At 44.1% G+C, this 19,549-nt stretch overlaps 1 protein-coding gene across 3 annotated transcripts in view; it reads right to left on the bottom strand.

Moving 5' to 3' along the window:
* ARHGEF7 (Rho guanine nucleotide exchange factor 7) overlaps positions 1–19,549 on the bottom strand; it is a 117,829-nt gene that overhangs the window by 92,645 nt on the left and 5,635 nt on the right. For 2 of the 3 annotated variants that reach the window (XM_048328073.1, XM_048328081.1), the window contains exon 2: positions 9,922–10,008. In XM_048328073.1, coding sequence (XP_048184030.1) covers positions 9,922–10,008 — 87 coding nt within the window. Of the gene's footprint in view, positions 1–9,921; positions 10,009–10,099; positions 10,214–19,549 lie in introns of those variants that run through there. The other variant, XM_048328100.1, reaches the window with a different exon arrangement.

Genomic DNA, 19,549 nt, shown 5'->3' on the forward strand with positions numbered 1-19,549 from the left:
TCTGCCCTCCTCAAGGAAAACATGTCAGGGGTAGGGGTAGAAAATAAGAGTGGAGAGCATGGGAATAATTTTTAAAAAATCTAGAAATTAAAAAAATCACTCAGCGCTAGCAGGAGAGGATCTGTGAAGATGCCCTTCATAAACAGGAAGTATGTCAGCTAGTAATGGCACGTATTTGTTTTTGGGTTCCCCCACTGCTAGTTTTTCCTGTATTGTTCTACAACCTGCACTACTGCACTGCACAAGCTGCACTACTACTTTTCATAGGGCTGGTGAAGCAAGTAGCATCGAGGATTTGTATCAAAGGAGCTTGGCTCAGTATTTAATGTTTTATTTGTAAATGAGACTCAAAAGCAACTGCTACTTAACAGTTCCTAAACACTCCATTCAAAGAAGCATGGCTAACAATAGTCAAAGAACTGGAAGAAGTCAGTAACTTCAGCTGAAGTTTGGGGGGAAAAGAATAAATCAGGATTTCATCTTCTAAAAATGAGCCTCTAGTCCCAGCCCTTCAGAAAGCAACGGGTACCCCAAGAATGCTTCACCCTCTCCCTCCTGGCCCCAAAGGTAAAGAGGGCAGCTGCTGGGCTGCCTATACACAGGCTCCCAGCAAAAGCTGCCAGCAGGGCAGAGCCACCTCGGGACACCACTCAGGCAGACAGCCCTGCACGAGAAGGAATACCCCTCTTCTTTCCAAGGCACCAGTGCTCAGGCTCATGTATTTGCACTTAGCCCCCAAGATGGCACTGACAGAAAAACTTTGCTCCCTCTTTTTTCTTCTCTCTCTGCCTCTCTCAGTCACCAGGCTCACCACTGGCCCTGGACTGATTCAGAGAAGGACTGCCACCTACTGAAACACCACATCATTTTCCCACATAGCTCATTTTCCCTCCTAACCTGCCCCCAAGTTACCCAGCCAGCTGGATCCTGCTGGCTTCATCCGAGAGGAGGAGTATGAGGCACACAGCTGAAGGCAGGTTATTTTCAGTAACAAGAGTCTGAGGTTTTCAGCACTACAATTTTCCCCATTACCCAGAATTTTTCAGTATTTCCTGAAAAACTGAAAGACCTGAAAAAAGCTAGCAGTGTCAAAAAAACATACTGCTCCTCACACAGGCAAACTCCAGCTCCCAGTAATACTGACAGGACCAACCCAGCATCAGACGAAACACCTGAACACAGTTAACTATAGTGAAACAGAGGGCTCAAGCTGAAACATGCAAGTGCTAGAGCCATTTGTGTATTCAGCTGAGCACAGTAAGATAACTCCCCTTAAGGAAATGGAGAAATCACCATATTCTAATATTTCTTTTCCTTTTAATTAGAGCAAGGCACTTTTCACTCTCATCAACACCATCTTTCAAAAATCAAGCCTGTGAAAACTACTCTCCACAGCAGAATGCATATCACCTTTCCCACACGTGCCAGGATATTTACATGCAAGCAGAAGTCAGGAACAGTTGCAAAGCTGGAAGCACTTAAGAAATCAGAGCAACTCACAAAAGACCTATATTTGGTACTCCATCATTTACAGATAACTGAAGTAATTTATGTCGACTCTTAAGTTCAAAGTAAAATCAAAAGATTCTGGTGAGATGACAGTAAACAAAAGCATCAGCCTGTTTTGCCAGGCTGGACTCTCTTCTGCGTAGTCCTCATTTGAGGTAAGCTTCAAAGCCAACTGCTCTGCCAGAATTCCTCCCTTGCCAAAATGATGCAACGCAGTCATTGTCACAAGAGGAGAAAGCTTTCCAGGTTCCTGCAGAGATTAAGCACTGACATCTCTCATACTGCAGGATGCACTTCAGCTCTGAGGACCTTCTTAGTACAAAAGCACACATTAAAAAAACACAGTGTTATGTCATTAAGGTCTGTGGGCACTCAAGTTTTCTTCACACAATATACCACCACCTATAACCTATTTTGTATATTTTTTGTTTTTCCTCTGTCACACACATGCTTGGGAAACAATCTGACTCCTAATAACAAAGTAACTGTGTTCAGTATACACAAGTGTAGTTGTATAGTGCAAGATTTATCTACATTTCTATTTTTAGTATATTTGCCAGCTAAAAAAAAAAATCTCAAAACTATTAAAGAGAAGTGTGTGTCTAGAGAGGGAGTCTGAGACCTCCTAAGTCCAGCTTCATGAGGTATTCATAAAAATCACAACAGCAACTAACAAGACCATAGCCATCCTCTGGGTAGTAAAAAGGCATGCAGGTCCTGACACAAACAAGATCTGACTTCTGAAATGCACTTCCCTGCTGACCACTGACCTCATGGCAGGTGCAACACTGTCCTGAAGCTGTCTCCATCCCTGCTGTTGCTCTCTTGCTGACAGGGACAGAGCAGCTCACCTGTTCTCCTCCCAAGACCTGCCTTCACACCTGGCACTCCCACCACCTCTGCAGAGCTTGCTCCCTGCTCAGGGCTAATCAGAAGAGCCCCCCTTCCCACAGCTCCCACCCTTCAGAAAAGCAGCAGATAAGCCCTTCCTCACTGTACTTCACAACGAAGGAGGGCAGGAGAAGGCTAACGAAATCAAAGAGCAAGAACACCTCTGACAAGTCAGGAGAACAGTGTAAATCAGGAAGCAGACTCTTCTCCCTTTTTATGCCTTAAGGACTCTGAAGTTCTGCTCAAAACCCTCCAACTCTCTCTACCCATCCTCTTCTTCCAACTTTCCTAGTTTTCACACTTTCCCTCACATGATTAACTCCTATCAAAGAGGCACTGAAATTCTCTTGTGAAAACAGTTTGCTATATTTGAGCTTAACACTGAAGTCTTCTGTGCATTCTCAATTAATAGTGCAATACATTTTAATTGCTAGATGAAGGTTCATTTTATTCTCAAGATCCAAACAAACACCACAAATGAAGCAGTTACACAGAAGCCTCTCCCAAACCACAGAGCAACTCATTTGCAAAACTGCTCTGAACGGATCTGTACCAGTGCTGTGGTTTAACCTGGCAGGCAGCTAAACACCAGAGCCATTCACTCACCCATCCCCCAACCTCTGCTCCTCCCACAAGTGAGATAGGGGAGAGAATCTGAAAGAAAGGTTAAACTCATGGGTTGAGATAAAGGCGGTTTAATATGAGAGAAAAGGAAGAGGAAATAACCACAATGATAAAAGAATATAGAAAAGAAGTGATGCACAGGCACCTGTTGACCAGGACCCAGCCAGTCCCCAAACAGCAGGTGGACACCCCCCAGCCACCTCCCCCCAGTTTTAGTGCTGAGCTTAACACCACATGGTGTGGGGTATCCCTTTGGGCAGCTGGGGTCAGCTGACCTGGCTGGATCCCCTCCCAACTTCCTGTCCCCCAATCTTCTCCCTGGCAGGACAGCACAAAAATCTAAATAGTCTTTGCCTTAGTGTAAGCACTGCTCAGAAACAACTGCAACAGTGAGTTACTAACATTATTCTCACTCTAAATCCAAAATGCAGCACTATACCAGCTTCTAGGAATAAAATTAACTCAATACCAGCCAAAACCAGGAGGACTAGTTAATATTTACTGTGTCACTTCAATTTGCCTTGTACATGTTGACCACCAAGACGTGACTGAAACATTTTGGATGTTTCACTAGCCTCACCCTCACATATGCTTCATGCGGCAAAGAAAGGAATGTGCACCCATGATAAATCCATTGTGCCAGACTCTCTACATGCACACTGTCTTATGTGTTTGTGTTCAAAGTACCACAAATCGTGCAATACAAAAGAACTGGCAGGAATTAAAATATTCACGGCCCAATTCAAAATTTCAAAATTATTTTTTACTTGGAAAGTACTGAACAGACACCTCAAGTGGGAAAAAAAAAAAAAAAACCAACCAAAAACACCAAAAAAACCGCTACCACATTCCCCAGCTATTTGTTACAAAGACACACTTGCAATCCACCTTTGTTACTTGATAACTTAGTCTTTTTAAAATTATCATGTATCAGGGGCTTTCGAACATGTACCCAATCAGGAGATTCATTCTTTGCCTCTAATGAAGGCCACTGGAGTGACTTTAGTCAAGAGGTGATAGCACAATACCATGCTACTGCTGATGCAACAAGCTGGGCAGAATCACAAGCAATAAATTCTCATGGAAAGAGAAGGAAGGTTTAAGTGAAAAGGGAGCCATGTAAGGATCTGAAAAGCTGCCACGCACATTTGTGTTTTAGACTGTGTTTTACTAAATAAAACTCCAACAGTTTCTGATACTACCATTCCTCCCTGTCCAATGCTTGCTCCTGCCTCTCTGTGTCACCTTCTCAGCTACCATGACACCATGCATGAATGGTATACAAGATGAGGAACTGGCTTAATCTCAGAAAAAAATTACTATTTTTCCACCATTCTATCTGTAAGATACCCTTAAAGTAGTATTCAAAGGCTTCTCTTCAACAGGAATACAAAGGGTTGGTAAACACATGAAACACTGACTCAGTCCTAGGCCTGCTACTCTGTGCATCATAAAAATACTTTGTATCACAAGAAGCCATTCTTATGAAAACAATGTAAATAGTCAAGCAACAGTATCTCCCTGTCTCTAAAAACGCATATTTACACATGAGAGAAACGATATAAATTGAGGGTGTGAAGGAGAGAGAAGTAGTCACATCTTGGAGGTCTGTATGTACAAGACAAGTTGCAGTGACACACTGCACTTCACTGTAAGCAATATCTGAAATATATTCAGAATAGTTTTGTGAACAAGTAGAAATTAGGGTGAGAGTTGGGGGAGGAATACAATAGACATATCTTAATTAAAAGATGCAACTTATCCCTTTTGAAAAAATATACCAGTAAGATTTCAGCCTCCAAACAAAACTTCCCAATGTGCAGTCTGTAAGCAAAGAATGGTATCTTTAAAACATTGAAATTCTGGAAAATGTTTACAACATTTAAGAATCATGAAGGCATTTGGCAGCACACCTTCTGTGTTAGAAAGACATTGCATTGGAATAAACCCAGGAGCAAATCTAAAGAATATTGTTCCTGACAAAATAAAGATGATAGTCTGAACAAGGGCTGAAAGGAATAGATAATTTAATTTCTGTATCATCGTCATAAGACTGGCATAAAGGTCTTCAGTATTAGAAACCTATTTATTCCTAAATCACTGACAAGTGAATGTCAGCCAAGTCCATCCACACTAGCAGCATAGCTCTACACCTTCCTTACACAAACAGGTCTCTGAAAGCCAACTGGCAGAATACCTTTCCAAGTCCACACTGCTAGAAGGATTGTAGCCATAATGATCTAAAGAACTGGGCAAGGCTCAGAGGAAAGAAGCATCACCTAACAGAGGAACTGCTATGGTAGGTGTGCGTTTAAGGGAAGAAGACAGGCAGGCACCCTTGCTCCCAAAAGATTACCTGGTCTAACAGAGTGACACTGGCACCCCTTACAAACTTTTCTCCATGGCCAGAGCTCCATTAGAGACATTCAGAAGCATTTGTATATCTTGATTAAATCTTGAGAGCTATGAATTATATTTCACAAATTTGCATACAGTGTTCTGAACCTTAAGGGCAAATCCCTCTTGTACAAGAGGTTTTATAATATACAAACACAGGATCTCCTTAGACTGTGTATGACTGACAGGTTTGCTTTATTTCTTCTTTGGTTAGTTTATTATAAAGTCCTGGGTTTGGCATTGCTGCCTCTGACCATCCTTGAATCCTAGAGGCAAACAGGTCTCTTGGCAGGTAGAGAAAAGGGTCTCAGATCCATGGCTTCTTTTTACATTAGGCATTTGCTATCTCACTCATCAGTAAAAAAGTCAGAAACACAAAATATTTTTGAGCTCAAGAAACCTGTTAACATTAGATATTTGCAGATAAGCAAGCACTAATCTTTTATTTGATTAAAGCCAGCAAAAAAGTCCTGCAAGGTGCTACTTATGGAATTTGATCACACAGACCATGGTGTTGTTCACGGGATATATATCAAGCATTCTGCCCTTTAAACACCAGACACTAACATGGTTTTCCATTAACCTATTTTTGTTTATTATTCTACATTCAACTGCTCCTCAAACAAACTTCACTGCTGTTGAACTATAGAGTGAATTCCCCAGGGCCTGTTTTTGGTCCTGCAAGCTGTCAAACAGCTCTGGTCAAAGAATAAGAAAAGACAGCATTATATTCAGGAAGCTCCTTTGAAAGAGAACAAAACTAGAGTAACATGACACAGGTACAAGATAATCATAATGGCAAAACTTGCTATGGCTCAGGTAGAAATAAGCCACCACTTTTTCATTTTTCTCTCCTTTGCCAGACTTCTGTGGAAGATATACCTGCAGTGAGTTCCTTCTTACCTATGTATATCCACCCATATTCTTCCAGAACAGAGTCCCTCTTGTACAACAAGTACCTATGACCCTGTTTTGAAAAGCAGGTCACGCTCCTCGGAAGGAAGTACAGTTAAATGTCTTCCCACCCAAAGAGAAAACTGGGTGGGAAAACAGCCTTTAAAGCAAAAATGGCAAGAACAGTATATAGCAAATACTCTGTTTGCTTAAGGAAAAGGTGCACAGTAAGTTGTGAACTGACAACACAGGTGACTATTCTACAGCCTCTTCCATCTATACACACATTCAGCAACAGCACTGAAGGCTCAAAGTAGAATAAACTACTCAACACTACAATTATTCTAAGGAAACACTGACAGTTTTCAGAAGGGAAAAAAAAATTCAGAAATTCAGTCCCTGGTGGAGGTCTTAAGACGACTTTTTCATTAATAGGTCACAGTTCCTTGTATCTGCATACAAGAAAACTGTAAAAATAATTTTAAAAACCCAATACTTGCAGAACATTCTTCTGGTTATTTCTGGAATCACGCTTTGCTTTACAAAGATTGCTGCAAGCTCCAAATCAAGTATTCTCTTTTCTCTGGAACCTTTAAGTATCAAAAAAATACTGGGGAGTGTGGGAAGAGAGCCATTGGTTTCCTCTGAGGAACAGCAATCCTTCTCATTAGAATTTGAAATACCCTTTCTGAATGTTTTATTATCTTTCTAACAGCCCAAACTTACTGGGAAGCAAGAAGAAGAAAATAAGAACAGCTTTCAGACACCAGCACATTTCCAAACCAACAGATTTTCTCATCTCTGCCCGTTATTTTCTGCATAGGAAAACAACCAAAGTTATCATGTCCTCTAATAAAAAGATCCACAGATGAAAGCATCTCTAAGAAGCCATCTACTGCTGTGCAACTTTCCATTAACCACAGCAGTTTATCAAGTTCTCAAACATGCCATAACAAAGTCTCCAAAACTGAAGACACAGAGCTCCAGCAAGACAAGGAGCTCTGACATGACTTCATAAAAATACAATACCACTGTTTCCAAAGACCAGTTCAGATCTGGGAGCAAAAAGTGCTTGTGCAATGCTGATCTTAGGCTAATCAAACCACTACCATGCTTTTACTGGGCTCACAGAATTACAGAGAAATCATCTGATCCCACTATATATAACTCAGATTCAATGTAAGGCTCAAGAGCAACCCTTACAAGTCACGGAAAACTCCACATTGTGGAATATTTATTAGGAAAAGCACCACATTAGTGCACAGAATAATGTCACATCTCCCCACATCACCCTAGAGCTTTCTCTGATACCCACATTGTCCAAATGTTTCTATTATTTAAGGTACCACATACATATCCACCCCTTTGTCAAATATTTGTACTCACCACCAACTCCTTGTTAGCTAATTTGCCCTCTCTGAAAATATCCCCTAAAGTGGTTCCAGAGATGCTCTTCACACTCTTCACTCAATGCAATCTCTAAACCTGATGGTGACTCAGGAAGCATTACACAGACCCTGCACAGGGGAGCTGTGGCATCTCCCCATTTCCCACGGTGAGGAAGGCACAGATTCACCAGGGCTGACTCACACCTTGTTAAGGGAGGGACGGGAAAGAGCCCAGGACCAGCGGATGGCCAAGAGGCCCCTGCCAGCTACTCCCTGGTTGAATCCGGGTTGCCATCTTTAGCCACAGTTAGGGGGTTGGAAAAATTAATGAGAAAACAACAGGGAACAGACAATGTACAAACCATAAATACACGCACAAGAACTCCATAAGCCCAAGCATTTGTGCCCCTTCTTGCCAGCTTCTGAACTCTCTGGTAGCTTGGGAGTAATTCCTGTTCCAACATGCTGAGCTGGAAGCTACTGCTGCCAGTTACCTCCACGTAAGAAAGGTGTTTCCGGCAGTCTTGCTGAGAAGCCCCTGAGGCCAGGTTAACAATTTGACTATTCCCATAAATATTCAGGCTCTCAGAACAAGGCCAAAATTATTTTTTCTTTTAATCATTTTCTTGTCACCCCAAGGAAAAGAGCTGACAAAAGCTTTCTGTAACTAGAAAAGAGACCAAACTGCAATGCTGTAACTATGCCCAGCCTGTCACAATTGCAATAGCTTCAAGCTTTGTGAGAGATCTAATGAAGGTAATTAGTAAAGGGGAGGGGAAGATATTAATGCTATTTTCCCCCTCTTTGACATTTACAACACTCAATTTATTTCTGCATTGAAGTACCTCCTTCCCCAGTGCTCTCCAATTCATGAATGCCTACCACTTGAAGTTTGGGTCTACTCACACATAAATGTTCAAAACATGAAAAACTCAATGCAGCTCTAGAAAAGACAAATGGGAGTGACAGCTGCTCCAAAGCAAAAAGGAATGCTTGACATAATGCACTGTTCACCCCAGAACCTGGTTTCTGAGTATTTTAGAACTTAATCTGGTTTTTCTCCCAAGAAATCCTAGGCAATTTTCTATGTATTTGGAGGGGAGAAGGGAAGGCAGGTAAAAATGTAAGGACTTATTCACAAGACACGTGCTAAAAGTGGTCTTAATTTCCATCTTTATCCATGAGGGAACCTAAGATTAAGGGCAAGTCCTGTAAGTATCATTTATTTCACTAATGATACTTCACTGTTTAGAGGCCTCCAGGAAGCAATCAAAGTCTTTTTTAATGACATTCAGTTACTGGCTGGCAAAATCACAGGCAAGACCAGAAGTACCACAAGACCCTGTGAATTAATTAAGGCAACACTACATTAATTTAAGTTCAGAAGCCCTAGAAACCAATTTTTCCACCCAAAAAAATGTCTCCAAGAACTGAAATTACAATACCTCTCACTTTCCAATGCAGAGAAGCTGAAACCTGTTTTTAATCTCATCAGTTCCTTCCCACACACCAACATCAAGTAAACTCGACAGCAGTATGTACTTGCTATAGCTAAATATACCAGCAATATTCGAGAACCTAATCTGCAACCCTGCGAACACACATTCGGAAAAGATGGCAGTTTGCTGGGCTTTTATGTAACGCAAATTTAAATAGAAGCAGCACCTGCCATTTTCTTCAATTAGCATTTCACTCGGCTGTAGGCAACTTAATTTCTCCAAGCCGACCACTGTGCTTCCAAAGCAATAAATCGGAATAAATCGGACACAATTTATACGTACCAAGCATTCACTCGGGCAGAACAGCAGTGGTTTTAGGCGCCCCGGGGCCAGGCAAGCCCCTTGCCCGGCACTCGGTGTCTGCAGTGACAGAGGGACGGGGCGCGCCCTGCCCGCCCAGCGCCAGCCGAGGAGCGGCGCGGCCCTTCCACGCGGTACCGGCGCACCCCGGCCCCGGAGCCGAGCCGAGCCGAGCCGCCCCGTGCCCAGCGAGCGCGGCTCCGCCGGGGCGCGGCCGCCACCGCGCCGCATCGGGCGCCGCGGCGAGGCCACCGAGGCAGCCCCGGGAGGACGGCGGCGGCTTCCCCGCAGCCCCCCGGGCCCGCAGCCAGGGGAGGGGCGGCCGCCACCATCTTGTAAGCCGCGTCCCCGGGCACAAAGGGAGGGCGAGAAACCCCCCGCCCCCAGGACCGAGCCGGGCGCCCCCAGCCCCGACTCACCTCCAGGCGCAGGGAGGCACCGCAGCCCCGCAGGAACTCGCGGATGTTGCTCAGGCACTCGCCCTCCGTCCGCGGCTCCGGGTACACCTGCAAGAGAAGAGGCGGGCGGCTCAGCGCGGGGATGAGATAGGACCGCACCGCACCGGAGCGGCGTCCCCCACCCCGCCGCTCCCCTCACCTCCCGCTCCCTCCGCAGGCAGCGGCGCCGATCGCTCCCACTGGAGGGTTTGAACCGGGAAGTAAACACGGAGCACAGGAAATGGCGTGCGAGGGCGGGGGGCGGCGGGCAGGAGCGCGGGCAGCGGTGCCCCGGCTAGGCGCGGTCGCGGGCGGCTCTGCCCCGGCGGGGCGGGCACAGGGAGGCAGGCAGGGAGGCAGGGACGGAGGCAGGGACGGAGGCAGGGAGGGAGGGAGGCGCGGCCCCGCTCGGCCCTCCCCAGCCCCGCCCCGGCTGCGGGCGGGAGGGCCCGAGGGAGCGGCCCCGGGACTCGCCGCGCAGTGCTTCTGAGATTGTCTAAACGCTGACACACAGACCCCAATGCCGTGACGGGTTCGACTGCAGGGCGAAGCGGCCCGGGGACAGCCCGTCCTCGGGACGAGCGGTGACCGCGCACAGGGCACAACGCGCACGCTGCGGGTGGCCGGTACCGCCAGCGGGGCTGCCGGTGCCCTCCTGACTCCGGTCCACCCTTAGGTATAGGTTTTCTTACAAGATATATCAGAAATGCTTGAAGACCTCCGCGGAAAATACCAGCACCCGGAGTTAATCATCTACCAATTCCAGGGTCTGATGTTAATGACCTTTATCTGTAGTTTATTAAACAGCCCCTTCCTACCCCAGAAGAAAAACAACTTCACAAAGAGGAAAACTTTGACTGAATCTAAGACAGTTTTTGGCAACGCAGCCATCTGTTCTCTGCAGCTGCACTTACGGTGCCTTGAGCTCAACCTCTGTCTACCCTGAAAGCGGAGTGTAGCCCTTCTATGGAAAAGCAGCCAGCCCCAAGGGCTTCAGGGACATGGCTTAACTTACCACAGCTTAACTCGAATTCTCTGTGCACATAAGCATCGTTTCACAATAAATTCATTTACTTCTATGAAGTAGTTTAGCAAACAAATCATTGCCCAAACTGGACACCCTGTTCTGTCAGAAGGGGAAAGCCTAGCACAGAAGCGCACTGGCAAGTCGCTGGAAACCAAGGTGTTGCAACACAGCGTCATGGCCTTTGATCATGCATTCCACTCAGAGGTGCTTTTGTTAAATGCACATGTATGTCAAGGTTACATAAACTCACAGCATAATGCACCTGCATAGCCCTGGGAACTTCACATAAGGTTGACTCCAAACATTCCATCAAGCTGAAACCAAGGTAGTGCCTTCCTGTATGATTATAAGATATGAAAGATCCCTCTGCCCCACGATAGCACAAAAATTAACAAATGTGGCAGCATGACAGGGTGAACCTGGCACAAAGAAATTTAAAACACAAGTCACTACCATTTTCTAAACACAGATTTCAGATGAGTTTTAAATGAAAGCCACTAGTCCATAATACAAGGAATTTGGTAACGATATGAGTTGAAGAATTTTCCTTTCCTCAAGGAAAGCATACATACACACACCCCCTCCAAACTCCTCAAATTGTTTGGTGTTATGATAAACCACTGTGAGTTAAGAATAACCCTTTTACTACACTAAAATGTAAAGGGAATGCTAAAGAAGCCCTATGGAAGTACAACAGCCCAAAAGATTGAAGGACACAAGAGATGAGAGAGCCCTCTTGAAAACACTACGGCCTTCATGTCTCTTGCTTGCTATATTTTTTGATTACTCTATTAATTTATTCCTTAATTCTAGTAAGAAATCTAAAACTATCATGCCAACATCCCTTGTTAGAATAGGATGCTGGGAATTTTTCCATTGTTGATGCTTCTAGTATGCTCTCTCCTATATGTTCTTTATATTCATACAATAATGATATAGTTGCAATTTATAACTGTTTTATCTTAAACTATTTGCATAATAACTGGGGTTTATCTCCTTTTATATGTGTTACTTCCTTGTCTCTTCTTGCAGCCACCATTTTCTTTTTCTTCTACTTTTTTCATCAAGGCCTCTTTTCATTCTGAGAAACCTTAACATTACTTCTGCTGTTTAAACACGAATAACCTTTCCCAAGAAATCACAGTAAATCCAGGTTTCTCTTAAAAGAAACAAATGTCTCATAATGTAATCCACATTAACAAAAAATGTCTCAAAGTCTCCAGTGCATTAAACTCAGTAATTCTAAGAAACCCAGACATGTGTACTACCACCTCATAAGAGGCTGCACATAACTCATAAAAGATTGAACAATAACTGGAAAGAGGAAAAAAATGGGATTGGGGGGGGGAAGGGGGAAGGCTAAGGAGAGACATGATTAGAGCAAGGCAAAAACTTTCAATTGAAGATTAAAGAAACAACAAGCAGAGAAAACCCAAACCTTGAAAATTGCTTCCTGTCAGGTCTGCAAGCTTAAAATACATGCCAAATACACCACTGAGACCTTAGCCCTATCAGCACTCTAATGCATATTTCCAGTTAAAAATCATCTTCCCCAAAACAATAAAATAAGTTACAGTAAATCTTTAGAAATGCCATTTCTTCCCTCAAAACAAGAGAAAAGACTTTGGAGTGATGAAAGAAGCAGGGTACATTTTCTCAGCTCTGTGGCTGCAGCAGCATTTTTATGCAACAGAAGCATATGGGTAAAGAATTTAAAAATATCTTACCATTTGCATCCTGCTAGAAATGTAAAGCATTAATGGTCCTGCAAAATGAAGCAAACCCATTATTTACCTGGAAAATCTTAATGGGATTCTGGCAACCTTCTCCTACAGACAGCTGAGAAACACAGTAAGGGACCTGAAGAACAAACTCAGCCCTGCGACAGAATGTTGAAGTGCAGTTATGTGGGCCAAGCCCATGTTAAAATCACACATATGGCACATTATATCCTTTACAGTTACAGGAAGCTCAGGAGCATGACCTCTCTCACACAGACCACATTTATAGTCTCACAGGCTATTCAAAATGTAACAGAACATCATGCAAGCATACCACAGGCAGGTAAGTGCTAGTCCACCTGAAAGACAGCAAATACATTCAGAGACAAAGGATAAACAAATTAAAAGTAGGGTCATATTCCAAAATTACTTAGCTTAATAAGAAGTAGGTTGCATGTACATAAAGCCAGTGAAATAAAGATGTTACGTATTTTCCTCTCCAGTATTTGCTTCGTCCTTTTCCTATCATAGACCAACACCATTAGTTCATCAATGGGGGTTGTCTTCCTCTTATATGTATACACAGCCCTTAGTACAAAGAGGCCTCAGTGTCCAACTGGAACCTCTGTGTGCTCTAGTAATACAAATAAAAAAGGTAATTAGAAAAGACAAGGATTCCAGAGGGGCATGATAGATCCTTAATTACAGACCGGGGTGCCATGGTGGAGTCCAAAGAGACAAGTAGAAGGTAATATGCAGAGCAGCCACTATTTAAACCACTTCTTTGTGGTTCAGGGACAGGTTCTGATTAAGGCTTAATCTCTCAGGGAGCAGTTCTGGAAATGACAGCTAGTTCAATGAGGACACTTACGCGATGCACTGCAGCTCTCAAGGAGCAGAGTACATTTCCCACCATCCACAAAAGGTAGGGAACAATTTGTGATACAAATACATGGTACCTAGCTAAATGTTACATCCCTTTTGATCAGTTTAAATATATGGTTTTAAACAACAGTAAGAAGTGAATAAAAAAGGGCAATGCAGAGACAGGCTGCATCAGGAAAAGGTATGATGGGGTGGTCTCAGAAAAAAAGAAAAAGGCTACCACTAGTTCATTTGGACAGGGAAATTATATGAAGAAAAATAAGCAAGGAATGTATACAATAATTAATTTTAAAAACCAACCAGACCAAAAAAAAACACAAAAAAAAAAAAAAACCAAAAAACAAAAAACAAAAAACAAAAACAAAAAAAAAAACCCAACCAACAGTTCTTTGGTTGCAATCTCAAGGAAACACAAGACATTAATAAAAAGTAGGAGACATCTTCACCTATATGTATGGTAAATTAGCTGTTTTCTTGCATTCATCTGCTGAACAAGTTGACAAACTGGGTCACAGAGCAAGAAGTGTACAAGGTTTTTATACAGAAACTGGAATCTACTAGATGGAGAATAGGAAGAGACTAACAACACAGTTCCTACACGTAAGTTAAATCAATCATTTATCTAGCACAACATATAATAAGTACAACATGGTTTACTATGTAGGAAGACTATCTCAGTTACTAGAAAGCGGAAACTAATAGAGAATGTAACACTAGCTGCAAACTAGTAGCCAAGTGCAGCAGACACTTAAAAACGTCCTGTTCACGAGTACGGCTGCTCAAGTCTGAAGTTGAAACATGCAGCCCTCAAGTAGGGGGAAATCCCATTCGTCCTGCCTGGAGCCTTTTACATCAGACTCCCCTTGCAGCACAAAACAGTTTTCTCTCCATGTTTCAGAACACCTTGTACACACAGAGCATTACTGCAATCTATTCAGTAAAAATACCGTAATTGCACAATGTAGCAAAGCTATCAAAAAGGTTCTATTGATCATATTCAGTCCCACAGCAGCTGTGTTTTGCTTCCAAACCCTTTGACTGGTCAAGGGCAACTGATCTTTCAATGGAGCAAACACCTCCTGCACAAGCACTACAGGCTGGGATTTGTTGCCAGGGTTTGTGTTCAGGGATAAAAATGAGATTAAAAACATCATGAGGAGGAAGCCTGGCCATTCTCACAGCAGCTTGGGTGGTGAAGCTGCAGGTGATTAACTGCCCAACAACTCCTGCAGGTTCCTTCCCTCCCCATCATTCCCAGCTGTTGCCTCCTGCCTGCACCTGCACCCATGCCCAGGAGGGCCCATCCCTTTCAGTATTCGGATTTCCTGCTCTGTCCCAGACCATTGGCCCTCACAAATTGCACCCAGCAGGGGTGGAAAAGAAGGGGTGGCTACATAGCTACACAGGAGGACATCCTCTGCTTCTCGAGGAAGCATCCACTGCTAGGGACCAATGGCAGGTGCAGCACTTCCTCCAGTCAGTGAGCAGCTGGGCTGAGAGGACTGCAGATGCAGCCCATGCTCCTCCCAGGACAGCAGGAGACACAGCTGCACTTCAAAGGATCACATCTTCCACTCCCTAAGTAAGGAGCACTCTGCAGTTGAGCCAAATCACTCAAAGGACTGCACATCCTACTGATGGCACATTAGCAGGATGCTGTAACTAAACTAAAAACACAGATCAGGATTCTCAACAATGTGCAGGTTTTTTTTAAATCAGGTGTCTTGATAGAGCACCAGACCTTACCATAATACAGTTTCTGCAGTACTGTAGCTCTTTAGCACTGACTTCTCCCACCCTATAAAACCTGTTACCCACATAATCGGTACAACAGTCAGCATGGGCTGGACACCTGTATGTTGGCTTGAGGGAGCCCATGCTCTGAAAGCACCACAGCAGGCAGTCAGATAGGTAGTCACATAGTAAGAGCTAGATCAGTAAAAGACTGAAGCTCCTACAGGTCATGCACTAGGTGCCAAAATTTTACATTTCCAGGACTCACCTAGGCTCTGCATACAATACAAAGAGGAAGGAAGGTTCCTTACAACATGCCCTAAAATTCTTATATGCTGAGAAGGATACCTGGCCATGAAGTTAATCAAGACACAGCGGAAGGTAAAAGCAGGTATCTGCTTAGTGTCCCAAACTCCAGTTATCTCCTGGACTTACAAGAGTCCTTTGAGTGTCCTTTGGAAGAACTCTCTGAAAAGTGATAAATGCCCATTTTTTATTAACAATAGAGCATAAAGGTTCCCAAACCTCTTGCCCTTGGATACCACTATTGGTGACAGCCACAGTAGCAGCTCTTAGATCCCACTGCCTCACTCCAAAGCCATCAGCATGACTAACCCCACATATGACACTCCTCTGCTTTACACCCAACATCCCCACACCAGTCCCTGTATTCCGTCTTTCCATCTCTCCCACCTCAGACCACACACCACCACCTTCCAAACCAGCGACTCCAATCCCACATTTAGCCACACAATCTTGACCCACCACCTTTTCTTTACTGTCCAATTGGCCACACCAACTCACCAGCCACCGCTCTGTGCTCCCTCAACCTCCACCTTGCTACACTATCTGAAACCAGAAGCACTTTTGGTTGGCTGAAGACTCCTCCAGCTCTTCTGATTTCTTTCCCTGCACACGTTCAGAAATGCTCCTCTGCCTGACTAGCCATTATTAACAGTGACCTACATTCAAACACACTAATGTTCTGGTTTTGCTGCTTCAGTTCTTTAGTGGAATAGCCCTCAAAACCTAAGTTCAGCTAAGTTTGCAAAGGAAATGTACAGTTTAGTTAAAATACCAGCCGGGTCTTGTGGCAGCCTTTATAAACTGGACCTTATGAAACAATTAGAGCCACTTCTTTCCATTAAACTGCCCTCCAAAAATGACACTGTAAAACTGATTCAGCTGGTTTGAGTTCATCTTTTCAGATATGTACCTGAATTAAACAATATTCAGTACATTCTTTGCAGTAGAAGTACGGTACTTTTTCCACTTCCCTTGGACCCTGATTAAATTCCCATCAAAGTACATAGAGCCAAGTTGCATCAGGGAAGGTTCACGTTGGACATTAAGAGAATTTTGCAGAGTGATTAAACATTGGAATAGGCTGCCCAGGGAGGTGGTGGAGTCACCCTCCCTGGAGGTGTTTAAGAAAAGGCTGGATGTGGCACTTAGTGCCAAGGTCTAGTTGACAAGGTGGTGTTCAAAGACTCAATCATCTCAGAGGTCTTTTCCAACCTAATTGATTTTGTGATTTTGTGGAAGTCTGTCAACTGACTCCCAGGGGGCAGGTGTTTAATCCAGCCCTAAGATATAAACACCATAAGCTAAGGGCACCAGGGCAGAATGTACGGTACTTTTGTTTTCTCAAGTTTCCATCAAATGTTTATATTTCATACAGAAAACATAGGTTGATGCAGCATTAAGAAGCTGAGAATGCCATGCACATAAAACTTACAAGACTGACAGCTGTCTTTGCAACTGCTGTTAGGATCCATGCAGGCCCACCCTGTGACCTGAACTAGGCAGGAGTCCTACCAGAACACACGCACAGGAGTGTGCCTGAAGGATGTGATACATACACATAAGAGAGTCTGGTTGCAGCTGCAGCAGCAATCTGCTTTCCTTTCCCTCCTAAAAGCTAAGAACTAATACTCCTAATTCCTGTGGTTTTGCTTATTTTCTTGCAATTTTAAAGAAAAAGAGGAAATCAGCTAGCATGCAACTGACCCCAACCCCAAGCAGCATCATCGGCCTCAGGCTGCAGAGCTCCAGGGGTGCCATCATCAGGCATCCACAGGAAGATGTGTATTTCCCTGAAGTCAGTGCATGAAAAAAGCCTGACGAAGTGCAGCTCCAGGTGTGGGCTTGGCAGGAGCTGAACCAAAGAGATTCCCCTGCGAAGGAAGGCTGATGGGGAGGGATTTTGCACCCCTTCTCACGTAAACCCTGCAGTGTTTCCTGTGGAATATTGCTGTTTTGATGCAGCGCAAGCTCAGGCTTCAGGAGTCCAATCACTCAGGGTTTGTTTACACTGGGAGAGCTCTGCTGCTAGATATGCTGGCATCGCTCCTCAGTGTGGATGTAACATATGCCAGAGAGGGAATTCCTCTGCCAGTCTAACATACCACTTCCCCCAGCAACATTAACGAAGCCAACAAAAGCACTTCTCCAACAGCACAGCTGCACCAGTGGGGGGTACATGATTTTTACTGTTTTCCCCCTCCCCCCACCCCATGAAAATATTCCATAGGACTACCAAAGCCCTACAGAAGGGATGGATTCTCTTCTGGGCAAGCTGCCAACATCATCCAATAGCACTCACTGCAGAGCAGGAAAATGGAGACCTGTATTAAATGCACTTAGACCCAAGCAGTGTTTCATCGGCCAAGAAGGGACAGGGGCCTCTGCCCACAGGGTCTCAGTGACCCATGATGAGGAGCGGCACGACTGAAACTTCTTGCAGATGAAGCTGGCCACCCCTGCTCAACTCCCCACCACGATGGGAGTGATGAGGCACTGGAACAGGTTGCCCAGATAAGTCATGGATGCCTCATCCCTGGAAGTGTTCAAGGCCAGGCTGGATGGGGTTTTGAGCAACCTGGTCTAGTGAAAGGTGTCCCCTCCCATGGCATGGGTGTTGGAACTAGATGATCTTTAAGGTCCCTTCCAACCCAAACCATTCTATGATTCTATGACTCTGGTGACAGGTAATGGCAGTAACCACATCATACTGAGAGATATGGAGAGAAAATGGCATTGTTCTAGGCAGCAAAGTGAGGGAGAGAGCAGGACTGTCACACTGGTTGAGGATCAGGGAGTAAAGCTCAGCCAGCCAAGGTGCAAGACACTGCTTCCATGCTGCCAGCTCACAGTACTTTTGCAAGCCCCGTCACGCTTGAAATCTCTTAAGGTTCCATCTCTTCAAATTACAGCCACTGGGTAACAACTAATTAAAATTGTTATTTAAGGAAGATGTATATTGAATTTCCCTCAGTGATTCATAGCCAGATTGTAATAATATATATGCATATTATATATAATATATAAAAATATATATGTGTGTGTGTGTATATAAATACACTTACATACATAGCTAGTTTGCAAACTTCAAATTTAAAGCCAGACTTCCAGTTTTCTAAGGCTGGAATTACAGTCTTAAACTTTTCCAGCTGAACAATGTGGTGCTGTCAGCCACTAGCATGCAGCGTAACCAGAGGGGAGCGTGCTGGTCGCATCCCCACAGTTCTTCCTTTTCTCCACACAGACACAGCATTTGGAGGGTAGCAGTAGGGTACCTGAGGGCTAAAGAATCACTTTTTCTGTTGTCCATATTATGTAAAGGCATAGCAAGAATGTATATAAAAACTGTGGAAAAGACATTAATGAGAGTAAGACCAGCAGAACTACATTATTTTTCTGTGTTTTCTCAAAAAAACAATTTAACTACCAACAGTTTCCTTAATTTCCCCCTCTTCTTAGGATCTAGCATGCCCTTATTTAACTCAGTCTAGACCTTTATGCAGGATCCAGTTTTCAAGGAAAAAGGCAGCACACACAGATACAAGTCCTCTGCTTCCTCAATGAGCACAGCAGAGTATATTTCTCTGGATAATATCCCAGTCACCAGAAATACAGAGCCAGTACATAGACAGAAAAAGCAAGGCTGTTTTCCTTCAAAGCATTCGTGCATCCCTGCTCTCACAAGGCAGTAGGGGTCACATGGTAAATGACAAGTCTGTAACAGGACCAAACAGTCCTATGAAGCTCACAGTAACACTGATGAGAACAGCATGAATCCAGGAAAAAGGCACTCTAATGACTTTGGGATAACTTTTCCCCAGGTTCTCAGCTCGTCCTTGCAGTGCTTCCACCCTGGAGCAACAGCATTCATACGCACACCAGCGTTCCCCAAGCGTGCAGCCACCGCAGGCACAGCTGTCCAGCACAGATTATTCCTGCC

The sequence above is a fragment of the Corvus hawaiiensis genome, chromosome 2, assembly GCF_020740725.1.
Source record: "Corvus hawaiiensis isolate bCorHaw1 chromosome 2, bCorHaw1.pri.cur, whole genome shotgun sequence".
NCBI classification, from domain to species: domain Eukaryota; kingdom Metazoa; phylum Chordata; class Aves; order Passeriformes; family Corvidae; genus Corvus; species Corvus hawaiiensis.